Below are 11,799 nucleotides of genomic sequence, written 5' to 3'. Positions count from 1 at the left end.
TAATTGCCTAATCTAGATGAATTAGGTATTTAATATTAGGGAATTAAATTAAGCTTAAATGAAATCAATTTCTGGACACATTGATTGGTAATTTTACAGATAACGAACGAAAAACCCCAATTTTTACTATACCCCCCAGAGGCGAGGGGCCTCCTATACTAGCGAACCTGGCGGGGAATCTTGGGACCCTTTACTGAACACCCGCCGTTTCTTCCAAGAGACTGGGATAGCGCGAGAGTGTACCTTTCCTATTATATCGTGCTTCAAGTCTACAAATCGAGAATGGGAACGTTGTTTTCTTAGGTTGGATAATTGCCCATTTCAATCCAGCATCGCAGTGTATATGCGAAATATCCTATTAAAATAAAGAATACGTCAAAACAAATTTGTTTAATGCTTTTGGTTTATTTTTAATCTTTGAACAACGAAGCAGAATAGTGAAAATGTTCCAGGAGGCTGTTTAGCGCTCCAAGTCTGTTAGTTAGGATATTCGAGTGGAAAAGCAATACATGCAATATGAGTTAGCTGTAGTTTTTTTGCGAGAAATATATGAAGTGAAGCAGTTATATTGTTCTTGAGGTGACAGCGTGGAAAACTGAAACTTCTCTAATGTTAATATCGATTGCAGACGATGGCAACAGTCATCTGTGACCGACAGCGGCTGTTTGGTTCAGAGCCATGTATCTACACTCGCTCGAACCTCTACGTTTATTCTTGTGCTGTTTTGCGTGATGACTCAGTGACGTGAGCTGTTATTTTTTGTAATCTTCTACTGCGGTGTTGGTGACGGCGTTCAGTCATAAAAAATACTTTTTCGCCAAGAAAAGCTAAAAAGGATAGGCACAATCCAATTAAAAGGACGAGGAAAGCACCAGTCAAGTTCTTGAGCGATAGAGGTGGATGTTTGTTCTTGGGCATCGAGTATCCACTTTTAATGTTTTCGATGCATTGACCAGGCATTGGCCGGAACCATATATCCCAGTAGTCGATTAAGCCAGTTTGATGGAGCTCCAATAGACTTTTGATTCAACCAGCATTTAAAAACAGCAGAGATCTGAAGACATCAAAAGAAATTTCAGCTTTTTAATTTGCTTACCCTTGGCTAATAGTTTTGGTGAAGGGACTGCCTTTGGGAAGGGCAAAGGTCGTAATGATGCTGATGAAACCATCCCTAGCCAATTGCAAATTACATTTCTTTGTACTCTGAAAATCTTCTATGATTGCGTCTAGGTGATAGATATTCGCCTAAAAAACGTTCGAATCATGATTGTTCTTTTTTATGAGATGATGTAAAACGAAAAAGATGGGAAGATTCATTTACGTCAATGAAAACTTTTCTTGATCCGGGGTTAACCAGTCGGATACAGTCTGCTACCAGCGTACATCGGGAATGGGGGAACGAGTTGACCCTATCACGCAGTTTTGAATATAGACCTGTAGCGTTCGAATTCTGTTTGAAAGTTGAATGGTAACAATTAACTAAAAAGTATAAATCATCAATTATTAAAGTGGTGTTTGAACGTTCCGAAATCAAAGTGTCGATTGTCCCCGCTTTTTTGACAAGTAGAACGATGTCAGAACTTTCAGCAATGTCGTAAACGGAGTTGATTAGCGGTTGATTCACTGGAGCCACAACGTAAGTGAAGAGCGTCGAGTTGTAGCCTTGGACGAAAATAAAAGCCGCCAAGGTCCATACGCCGGCTACGAGGCGAAATGATAAACGTCTCGAAGTGCAAGGACCGCCTTACGAGATAATCGACCACTTACTAAAGGCTTACGAAAACCGCTAGTTTTTTTGTACGTCATACTTTGTGACAGCAAATTGCCCAGTACGTAGAGGTACTGGCTTCCTGGCTGTCCGTGTCCTCTAGTAGAATCAGCATTTTTTCCGTTGTTTGATGTCGAATCCCTTTCCAAACCGTCTCGGTCATCCAGATGACGTTGAATCAAAAACAGAATGACGATGACAATAACCGAGGAAATTCCAAGGCCAATCCATACCTATATTCGGAAAGAGGTTTCGTCATTTATGATGTTGATTTGTTGTCCTTGTCAGATCCCTTTCTAAAATACGGATTTTTACCGGCCATTGAAAAGGTTTGATAACTGCGTCTATATTAGCGGCCTCGTCGTGAACAGGAATAAGAAAAGAAAAGTAGTCATAATTCCAAGGCAGCGTCATGTCGACAACCTGCAGACGCCGAAATGTTGGCTGTACATCTTGCAGTAGCAAATCACATTGCTAATTTTTTAAAAATGATGCAACAGTAAAAGGACGATCAACGAAATCTTATGCGTCTACGAAAGAGAACTCAACTTCATCCCACAAGTAGCTGAAAAGTCCTTTCCCCTTTTCTGGGGGCTCCAAACGGTTTTCGGCTACTCTGACCATCTCGTACCTGATCATAAGAAAAGATATAATCATCAGGTTCAAGCTTATACTTAGAAGCTAGTTCTTTTATCCTTTACGTGAAATTAAAACGAGCTGCCAGGTATTCGAGCACCACGCCTCCTTTAAGGGGGCCTGACAATCCTTTTGGATTACCACTCCAGCGCGGCTTGGAAAAAGATGAAAATAAATAGAACTACCGGGTTAACCAAGGTTTATTTAAAAACTAAACTAGTATATATCAGGCAAACAAATTATGACACATGTATTACCCAGATGGTTCGGAGATGTTTACCATTGAGCGGATTCAACGTCAATGCTAACGTATTTAGTGCATTGAACCAAATCATAAGAGCTAGGAAAAGCACAGCTAAACAAGACATGACGGAGAACGTGTATGTCTGGTACTCGAGAAAGTTCTGGCACATCTTGTGGTTCTGTGGTGCTAGTTTAAGTACCCGAGATCAAACCTAGCCCTTTGCACTGAATTCTGATTTCACAGACACCGCATTATAGTGCTTAGCAACCTGAATCCAACAAATTTGAAATTCTTGCACTTGCACGTATCTGTCACATAGCATTTTGCAAGGGTGCACCTTGTATAAAAAGAAAGAAATGACGGGGCATGATAGGGGATTTCAGTTTTTATTCAAGTGGTCTTGCATAATTGACGGGCGCTTTGAGGCATAAAACTGGTTAATAACAATGCTCGATCATATGAAAAAGATTATTATTCATGTAAAATCTGGCTGTCTGGATGATTTGTTGTTCGATTTTCTCAAGTCCGCAAAGTGCCTCGACTGTCCATCGCAGTTCGTTGTACCATTAAATCCCGAGCACTCCACGTCAGAAATCAGTGTTGCAAAAATGCATCATTTGTTCATAACATGACACTGTCAAGTCGCGATCATTTATGTAGTTACATCACTCCTGGTATACAAAATGTGAATCATTCAAAAACATTTATTGATTTGTTTTCTCTTTTTGGTCTGGTTCCAACGTCAGCTTGTTGAAATCGTAAGCCCACGGCACCGTTCGGTAGCCTATACAGTCTTTGACTTCGTCAGCAAAGTGCGTAAATCACTGTACGAATGTCATGTATAAATAACACTGCAGCCCCGTGTTACTCGCATGTTGTATTTATGCCTACAAGCCATCAATCTAAAAGTCACTCGACGATTCTAACATTGCATTTGAAATCGTTCCTGTTAAAAATTCCTGCCTTTTTACTTTGTCATCAAATATGTCGGTGTTTTATGAGAAAATAGAAATCATGTAAAGAATTTCCAGTTAATAATTGGAATGCAATGGAGAAAAAAAGTAAAATCATTTTTGCATAGCCTATAATAATGAGCTTTTCTATTCCAGGCATAGGCTACGTACATTTTTATATTTCTTGGTGAAGTAGAGCTCAGAACACAAATGTGTTAGGCTTACTGGATACTAGTTTCCATACTTTCCAACCTCTTTGGTTGGTGGAAAGTGGTTTCAGCTACAGCAGGGTTAGCGAGGGATAGTTCAGCATCGTGCAATTTGGACAAATTTTGAACGCCTCCTCGCACTCAGTAAAAATGTTGATTGCTTTCATCCTGGAGGTAAATGGATGTTTATAATTTCGTTCAGATTTCATTTTGAGGAATTACGTTTTCTACTTCTCTCATATTGTTTTCAGTTGGCATAGCTATTTGACACAACGAAGGCACCGAAATATTTCGTTGTATTATTCGACTCCTGTTTATTTTAGTTGTTTGTGAGTTTATGATTTTGGGTTAGCCAATCGCTAACAGTTTCATACGGAAACGGCATTGAACTTATCACTGAGATATGGTACACAATTGTTGTTGAAGAACGGAAACTTTAATCACCGTCGTTAACGAAAAAATTGTTTTACTTTATAGACCATGCAATCTGGGCTCTTCCATATGATAAGCATTCATCCTATTGAGATTCCGTTGTAAAGACTAAGACAGCAATAATGCCAAATTGATTTTAGGAAAGGTCTATTGCCAACCGAATTTCGAAGGGTAATAGCATTATTGTTCACTAATTTGCCACAAAGGCAAAACTGTTTCCTAAATGCAACTGCTGTTTGATGCTAAATTTTTACGTACGAGACTTTTTAGTTAGCCATTCTTCCGCATGAAGCCATCTCGTGATAACGCGAAGCGTACCAAAACTTAAAATCAGGGTTCATTGCTTCCTGTTCCTAATTCGCAAGAAGAGAAAAGTGACCAAACAGATTCGCATTTGTCATCGTTTTTTCTCTCTATAAACAACAGTTTGCTTGCGCTGAGCAACGCAAAAATGAAATTCTAGAATAGTCTAAAGATTTTTAAATATACACAACCATGTTTTAACTGTTTATTTTACAAAACCTATGACTAAAGAAGGTTGGCCTACGAACCCTTTACACGTCGATCACTTCTTGGATCGTTTGCCTTCACCTTTCTTGGGTTTTCCTTTACCTCGCAATTCACGAAGACGTCTACGTAGAAAGAAGTTTTTTTAAAAATTTTATAGCTGTAACAGTTATGGATATATTACGTGATTTCTTCTTTGAAGTCCTGATGCTCATCTCTAAAAAGATAATTAACTATATTTAGCAAGCATTAAAAAAGGATATGTGATTATAAATAACAAGAAAAATAGATTGTTGTGGACAAAAGGTTAACAGGAGGTACTAACACCACATTGAAAAATTCAAAATCTGGTGAAGAATTTCTCCTTTTAAATGTTACACACTCAACAGTTGGATGGTATCTGTTGCTTTTCTTAGTTTCTTCATCTTCCATGTTAAATACTATCACACTAATAGGCATCTTGTATTATTTGAAGTATTACCTGAATAAACCATAATTCCGTAGATTTCTCATCAAAACATGGATCTCAACATGGCGGGGGTAGTAGTTCTTTATGTCTGGTCGTTGTTCAGTGGGTTGAGAACTAAACATATCAACAACCTATGAAGCAATAAAATCTTTACCGGCTTCAGTATATTAAACATGTATGAATTTGAATGCTACATGCCTTCAACGATTTTGCAGATGTTGGTCTAGCCACTTCACCAAATATTCTTGAGCTTAGTTGTTCGATCCGCTTAGCATATGGTGTTGCAGTTTGTACTAATTTTATATAGTTGTAGAATTTTGAAGCCATCTTAATGGACACTAATGTTGTCAATTAAAGATAATTCGGACCAAATCAGAAGGACATCTTAGCCGGCGAAAACCACGAGCAAATTGTGTTACATTCGTTTATGAACTAGCCAAGGCCTACTTAATGCTTAAGGCCTGTAAACTCGATACCTCCTATGGTGGTGACGCGTTACCTGGCAACAACTTATCAGGGGAGAAACAAGGGTTACGACGACACCATCTGGCGCTCGCTACTGCTTCGAAAACCTAAATACAACTATACAAGATTAAGCAAAAACAGAGTTTCCTTGTATTTTTTTATTAAGAGTATCTTAGAATCCTTAACTTTTAGTTAAAGAATTCCAGTAAGTGTAGAAAATCACCTCTTTGAAAAAGATTTGTGTCCACTAAGTAATATTTGCATCATTACATTTCACCATTTCAATCAAATTTGCATCGGTATAGAGGCAATTCACATCGCGGTTTCGCGTGTCAATTGTTTCGATGTCCGCCATTTTCTCTGGTTGTTTATGTCATGTTTTGCCTTGTTTGTATTGGCTGAAAGTGTTATTTCCCAATACAAAGTGGATTTTATGAATCAGTGTTTAATTTTTTTAAATTTTTTTTTGTGTCAGTTAATTGCTACGTATCTTGGTTAGTATGTGTAGCAATTTCTGTTTCCAGATCACATTTCTTGTATTTTTTAAAAAATCTTTTCTGTAGGGCTGTCATGGGTTTTCAATATTGTTGTGCCCCGGGTTGCAAAAACAAATAACATTAGAGTTTGTAATGCACATTTTGTTCTAGGTAAGTCTCAACAAATTTATTAATAGTGAATGTGTCTATCTAATTCTTCTATTTGAAATCACACAGGAAAACCTTTTTAGTACACTGGAGAAACACACCCAGACTGGGCCCCATCCCTGAATCTTGACAAAGTGTATGTTAACGCTAAGTCAGCCATGGATAGAGAGTCAAGAAGAGTAATTTTAAATGTTCAAGAGGTAATACAAATTATGAAGTATAATTTATTTATACGTTATGACATCAAAAAGTTATATGTTATAGTAATGTTACAAATAAACAAATGAAGAGTAATAACCTTCGCTTTCATCAACAAATTTTTGTTTAAAAGACTGATTGCACAAAATGATCCAATTCCCCCATCGATAAATCTCTTGTAGGTCTCAAGGCCCTTGTAAGCCTTTAAATCTTCATGCGTGTATGGAGACTTGGAACATAGCAGGTAATTTACCAAATCAAGATTGGTTACCAGTGGCATTTTTCCTGCGATGCTAAGTCCATTGCACCAATACTCTTCGTGAATTGTATAGGGGCAATCACAACCTACTATTAATAGTTTTGCTGCATACTTACGTTTATCTTCTGACAGCCCTACAGAAAAGATTTTTTAAAAAATACAAGAAATGTGATCTGGAAACAGAAATTGTTATACATACTAACTAAGATACGTAGCAATTAACTGACAAAAAAAAATTGAAAAAAATTAAACACTGATTCACAAAATCCACTTTGTATTGGGAAATAACACTTTCAGCCAATACAGACAACGCAAAACATGATATAAACAACCAGAGAAAATGGCGGACATCGAAACAATTGACACGCGAAACCGCGATGTGAATTGCCTCTATTGGGATGGTGGGTCAATCCACGCGAAATCGACCAATGCCGTGCGCGACCAAATCACAGATTTGCATGAAAATTTAACCACCTACTGGTAAAGACGTCATGATTTTGTGGTGTAATTTTTTTTTTCAAACAATACAAAAAAAGATATCGAATTTTAAACTTTTTCGTCTTTTTTCTTGCGCGTTTTGCGCGTTTTCCTTTTTTTAAATTAAGTCTTTTTAAATAGTAATGAAAACATTTAAAAACTTAGCAAATAAACGTTATTTATTGATATTGACAAAGTTCATTTTTGAAATATAAAAAAAAATTTAATTAACCTACGTTTTTAACCATTTATCAGTGCCCAATGTGTCCTCCAGGAAAATTGATATAGCTTAAAACGGCTTTTGAATTTTTATAATTAGATTTTACGAACAGCAAATTAACATGTTTTTAAATGTTTTCATTACTATTTAAAAAGACTTAATTTTAAAAAAAGGAAAACGCGCAAAACGCGTAAAGAAACAGACGAAAAAGTTTAAAATTCGATATCTTTTTTTGTATTGTTTGAAAAAAAAAAAATACACCACAAAATCATGACGTCTTTACCAGTAGGTGGTTAAATTTTCATGCAAATCTGTGATTTGTTCGCGCACGGCATTGGTCGATTTCGCGTGGATCGACCCCCCACGCCCCTACACACTCGCTCATCGATTAAGAACACGAGCTTTCCCCCATAATCGCTGTGTTAAAACCGCGTTTTTCACCAAGGAAAATAAAATATTTTGAACTGCGTGAAATTATTTTTTTTGCACCAAACAATTCGGTGTTCTTTATTTAATAGCATAATTTTTTTATTTTATTAAAAATATTTTTATTTGGAATCCTTTCCTATCCCTTGAAGAATTCGTCTTGGCCATCCATGGTCAACAGTTTTGAGTAGCGATCGGCCCCGATTAGCCATAATCGGGTTAACCACAACGCCCATCCCGGGAAAAATCAATCGGAACTGAATCGGGGTGCAACTTCGTCAGCCGGGTCGGGGCGCGGAAAAAATCGAGGTTAACCCGCTTGCCCTGACGCCATTTGCAAAAATGGCGACTGAATTCAAACTACGAATTTGGGTCGGTTTTTTATCGGGGAAACCGGGGCGAACTCCCCGATTTTCATCATAATAATCGATTTTGACTCGATCGATTATGTTTTTACGTCGATCGATTGATTCAAATCGGGGTTGCATCCCCGATTAGGCACCACGATACAACCCAGATTGATATCAGGGTAAAAAATTTTAGCAAATTCGTTCAAGAAGAGACTTTACTTTTTATGTTCCCTTACTTTGAAGTTTTCTAACCAAGATCTCAGGACATTAGTGGTGTAATCATAATCTATAAACTGGTGGTCGAAGAACTGTCGTCTGCTAGGGCTGTTTTGCTCGTCTCGTTTGCTAAACCTTGAGAAAATTTTAGGGCATCCGCTAGGGCCGCTGACTACCCGGGTTAGTCATCATTTTGCCGCGTAAACCATGGAGAGGGACGGCTGAATGGTCTCAGTTCGTAGTTTAATCATAGAAAAAATCAGTTTTAAGCTAAAATAATTACAAATTAATTCATGTTGTTTATCTATTTTTCAATATCCCATGCAATCAGCTCTAGTTTATTTGTTTTCATTCTATGTAAGTGACACTATGAGCATGATATGCGAATCCCCAAGTCTTATGCAGTGCTATTTTCTCTTAATCTAATATTTTAACATTCCCTTACAATAGGACAAAGAAGATGCCGAACTGTTGTTATGTCCCCGGATGTAAATCTGGTTTCCCAGATTACCCAAAATATCTTGGTAAATTTACCATATTTAGTGCACCTAAGTATGGAAAGTTATTGAAGCGTTGGAATGAATTCATCCCCAGGAAGGGAACTTTGAAACCTTCTTCTAAAGTATGTTCATATCATTTTGCAAGTGACGATGTTTTAAACAAACAACGCCTTCATAATAGACTCCTTTGCTAGATCATCGATGCAGTTGCGAAAGATGGGATGGGGGGTGTTCCCAAAAATTGTTGTTCTGAACACAACCAACAAACGGTCCCTTTCTTGATTTTTTAATACGTAGAAATAAGGTATCACATCGAAGCTAAGCGGTACAAAAAACATCATTCAGCAGTTGAAAACAAAGCATCAAAAGTTACATACATTGTCATTGATGGTAGTTTAAATAAAAAGCCGGAGACGGATAATGAGATAAATGATAAAGCGTTGAATTATATTTTATTATTATAATATATTAGGTTATTCTTCCTTAAGTCGTATTCCGTATATCTCGTTTGCTTTAAATAAAATAAAAACCCTAAAAGTAAGTAGATTTTGTAATAAAGGCTATGCCTTATGCGGTAAAATCGGCAAAATGATGACTAACCCGGGTAGTCAGCGCCCCTAGCGGATGCCCCAAAATTTTATCAAGTTTTAGCAGACGCCAAAGCAACCAGACGACAGTTCTTCGACCTTTAGTTTATAGATCATGGTGTAATTAAGAAGTTTTTTTATGTTGTAACTCGACGACTACGTCAATAGACTATTTTCCATATATATTTTCTTGTTGCTTTCTCAAAACTTAAAGTAGTGCCAAAACATTTATAATTTGCTTTCTTTTTCTCAAAATCGATTTTTTTAAATTCTTACTGTACTGAAATTAGTCTAGTTCCACAAAATGGCGACCGCGACTAAAAAGCAACAGGTGCAGGCCTTAGCCATCTTAACAACAGAGGCTTTGGAAAGGGAATTACACAGGAATTTGAAAGTTATGAAGATGCATACAGAGACAATTTGTTGGATAATGCTGAAGTAGCCTGCGAACTCGCGCGGGATAGAATGAAGAGACTAATAAAGCAGTATGAAGTAATCATACCGCAATCGGCGCCCAGAATCAAACAACATATATCGACAAACACGACGGTTCTGTAGATTGTCATCATAAAATGGTTATCGATTGGAGAAAAAGAAAGCTTTGGAAAGGGAATTACACATGAATTTGAAAAGTTATGAAGAGGCATGCAGAGACAATTTGTTGGATAATGCTGAAGTAGCCAACGAACTCACGCGGGATAGAACGAAGAGACTAATAAAGCAGTATGAAGTAATCATACTGCAACTTGACGCCGAGAATCAAACAACATATATCGACAAACACGAAGATTCTCTAGATCGTCATCATCAAATGGTTATCGATTGGAGAAATAGAAGACCAACTGTACGTCGGCAAATAGAAGATGATCCCGCTAATCAATCGGATGATGAAGAAGAGAACAATTCGACAACATCAAGGGATGCTGCACAGGCAGCAACAGGAGTCGCGCAAGTGACAACGCAAGCAGTCAACACGATTGCATTGAAACCACAGCAAAACATCATGAGCATTGCTCACTTGCTGCCGAGAATTGAATTTGCTAAATTCGAAGTGGATTCACACAAATGGAAGGATTGGTGGGCGATTTTTCGAACGCTTATCCCCGATAATCCTTCACTACGACCCATCGAAAATTTCAGCCGGTTAAAAAGGCACATTGTAAGCTATTAATATTTTAGCTTACATTTTCATTGTCTTTTCTTGTGAAGTCTATTTTCAGTAGCCCAAAAAATTGGGGAACAACTCTAGAAGGAACTGAATTGTGAACGGTGTCTAGTCTATTTTCTATAGAACCAAAAGTTTTTATACGGGGTTCGTGAAGGTCGAAATACAAGAAAATCAAGTTGAAACGTTTGAAGGGTAAGTCCGTCTGTAAGAAGTCTAAGGAAGAAATTACATAGAAAAGAGAGGCGTATAAAAAATAATGCTACGTAGGAATAAAGGGTAGGGAAAAAATAAGGAAAAGAATAAAGAATAAATTGTTTTGGTTCTTTACATAGCTATCCGGTTCAAAAAGATTGCGTCTCGCAATCAATCAAGGTCAAATTTGGAACGGAATAGAAAGTAAATCAAAACACTAAGAACTAAGAAAAGAACAACAAGGTATGTATCTTGCAATAAGGAAATACTCAACAAAAATAAAAATAAAACGAATCCCATAGATCCCATCCCTAGAAGACTACAAATGCTACTTGATCAACTAAGAATCTTAGACGACATGGAAACGTTCGTTTCTTTTTTTGGGGTGAGGAAAGAAGAGTGCTCATGTGAAAAGGATTTCCAAGGTCGATGCTATGTTCTTCTTTAGCAGCAGCAATTATCTCGGCGATTGCAGCTGCAGTGCTCATCGGGTGGGGGGTTAGCGCGGGATGTAAACTTAGTGGGAGTAACTTATAAATTTCGTACGGCAAAGTGTTGATCAAACTATGTCCTCAACTTCCTCCTTTGGATTCTTACACCGGGGACAATTGGATGCCAAAAACTGTTTTTGTAGAAATGTGCTCGGCCGTTAATGTTGACGAAATTTTTGTGCCAGTAACAGGGGTTGTAAGGCGTCAGTTCCCATCCTTTAGTGTCTAAAGTGTAGTCGCCGTGTTTGGGTTGACGACCACAGCTTATGATTTCAGTGGTGATTGTTGAATTTTTTTGGAGCATTGATAGACGCTGATCAATTCACCAGTGGCTATCAATTTGCTACATGTGGGTAAATTAAGATAACTGGCAGCAAGCCATTCACTG

At 37.6% G+C, this 11,799-nt stretch overlaps 2 protein-coding genes and 3 long non-coding RNA genes across 5 annotated transcripts; 2 read left to right on the top strand and 3 right to left on the bottom strand.

The window, feature by feature from the left end:
* Positions 1-389: 389 nt before the first annotated feature.
* On the bottom strand, positions 390-2,938 carry LOC116930822 (glutamate [NMDA] receptor subunit 1). Its single transcript, XM_045178823.1, has 9 exons — positions 2,662-2,938; positions 2,470-2,558; positions 2,318-2,399; positions 2,084-2,242; positions 1,809-2,001; positions 1,526-1,743; positions 1,322-1,450; positions 1,097-1,245; positions 390-1,018 (listed from the first exon to the last, which is right to left on the bottom strand). Exons 1-9 carry the CDS (start codon positions 2,815-2,817, stop codon positions 709-711), a joined length of 1,485 nt encoding a protein of 494 aa, XP_045034758.1. The 5' UTR covers positions 2,818-2,938; the 3' UTR covers positions 390-708.
* Positions 2,939-3,171: 233 nt separating this feature from the next.
* On the top strand, positions 3,172-3,515 carry LOC116930728. The gene is made up of 2 exons (XR_004398540.2): positions 3,172-3,322; positions 3,395-3,515. It is a non-coding gene; the product is annotated as an uncharacterized LOC116930728 (long non-coding RNA).
* A 1,221-nt stretch (positions 3,516-4,736) lies between these two features.
* LOC116930727 (28S ribosomal protein S33, mitochondrial) lies at positions 4,737-5,663 on the bottom strand. Its single transcript, XM_032938130.2, has 4 exons — positions 5,417-5,663; positions 5,231-5,349; positions 4,934-4,966; positions 4,737-4,874 (listed from the first exon to the last, which is right to left on the bottom strand). Exons 1-4 carry the CDS (start codon positions 5,543-5,545, stop codon positions 4,808-4,810), a joined length of 348 nt encoding a protein of 115 aa, XP_032794021.1. The 5' UTR covers positions 5,546-5,663; the 3' UTR covers positions 4,737-4,807.
* Positions 5,664-6,465: 802 nt separating this feature from the next.
* Positions 6,466-6,970, top strand: LOC123475782. Its single transcript, XR_006651142.1, has 2 exons — positions 6,466-6,527; positions 6,708-6,970. It is a non-coding gene; the product is annotated as an uncharacterized LOC123475782 (long non-coding RNA).
* Positions 6,532-7,040, bottom strand: LOC123475783. The gene is made up of 2 exons (XR_006651143.1): positions 6,984-7,040; positions 6,532-6,918 (listed from the first exon to the last, which is right to left on the bottom strand). It is a non-coding gene; the product is annotated as an uncharacterized LOC123475783 (long non-coding RNA).
* Positions 7,041-11,799: the final 4,759 nt, after the last annotated feature.

This window comes from Daphnia magna, linkage group LG9 (genome assembly GCF_020631705.1).
Source record: "Daphnia magna isolate NIES linkage group LG9, ASM2063170v1.1, whole genome shotgun sequence".
Taxonomy (NCBI): Eukaryota; Metazoa; Arthropoda; class Branchiopoda; order Diplostraca; family Daphniidae; genus Daphnia; species Daphnia magna.
The sequence above is the reverse complement of the archived record's forward strand: the minus strand, read 5'-3'. Positions and strand labels throughout refer to the sequence as shown.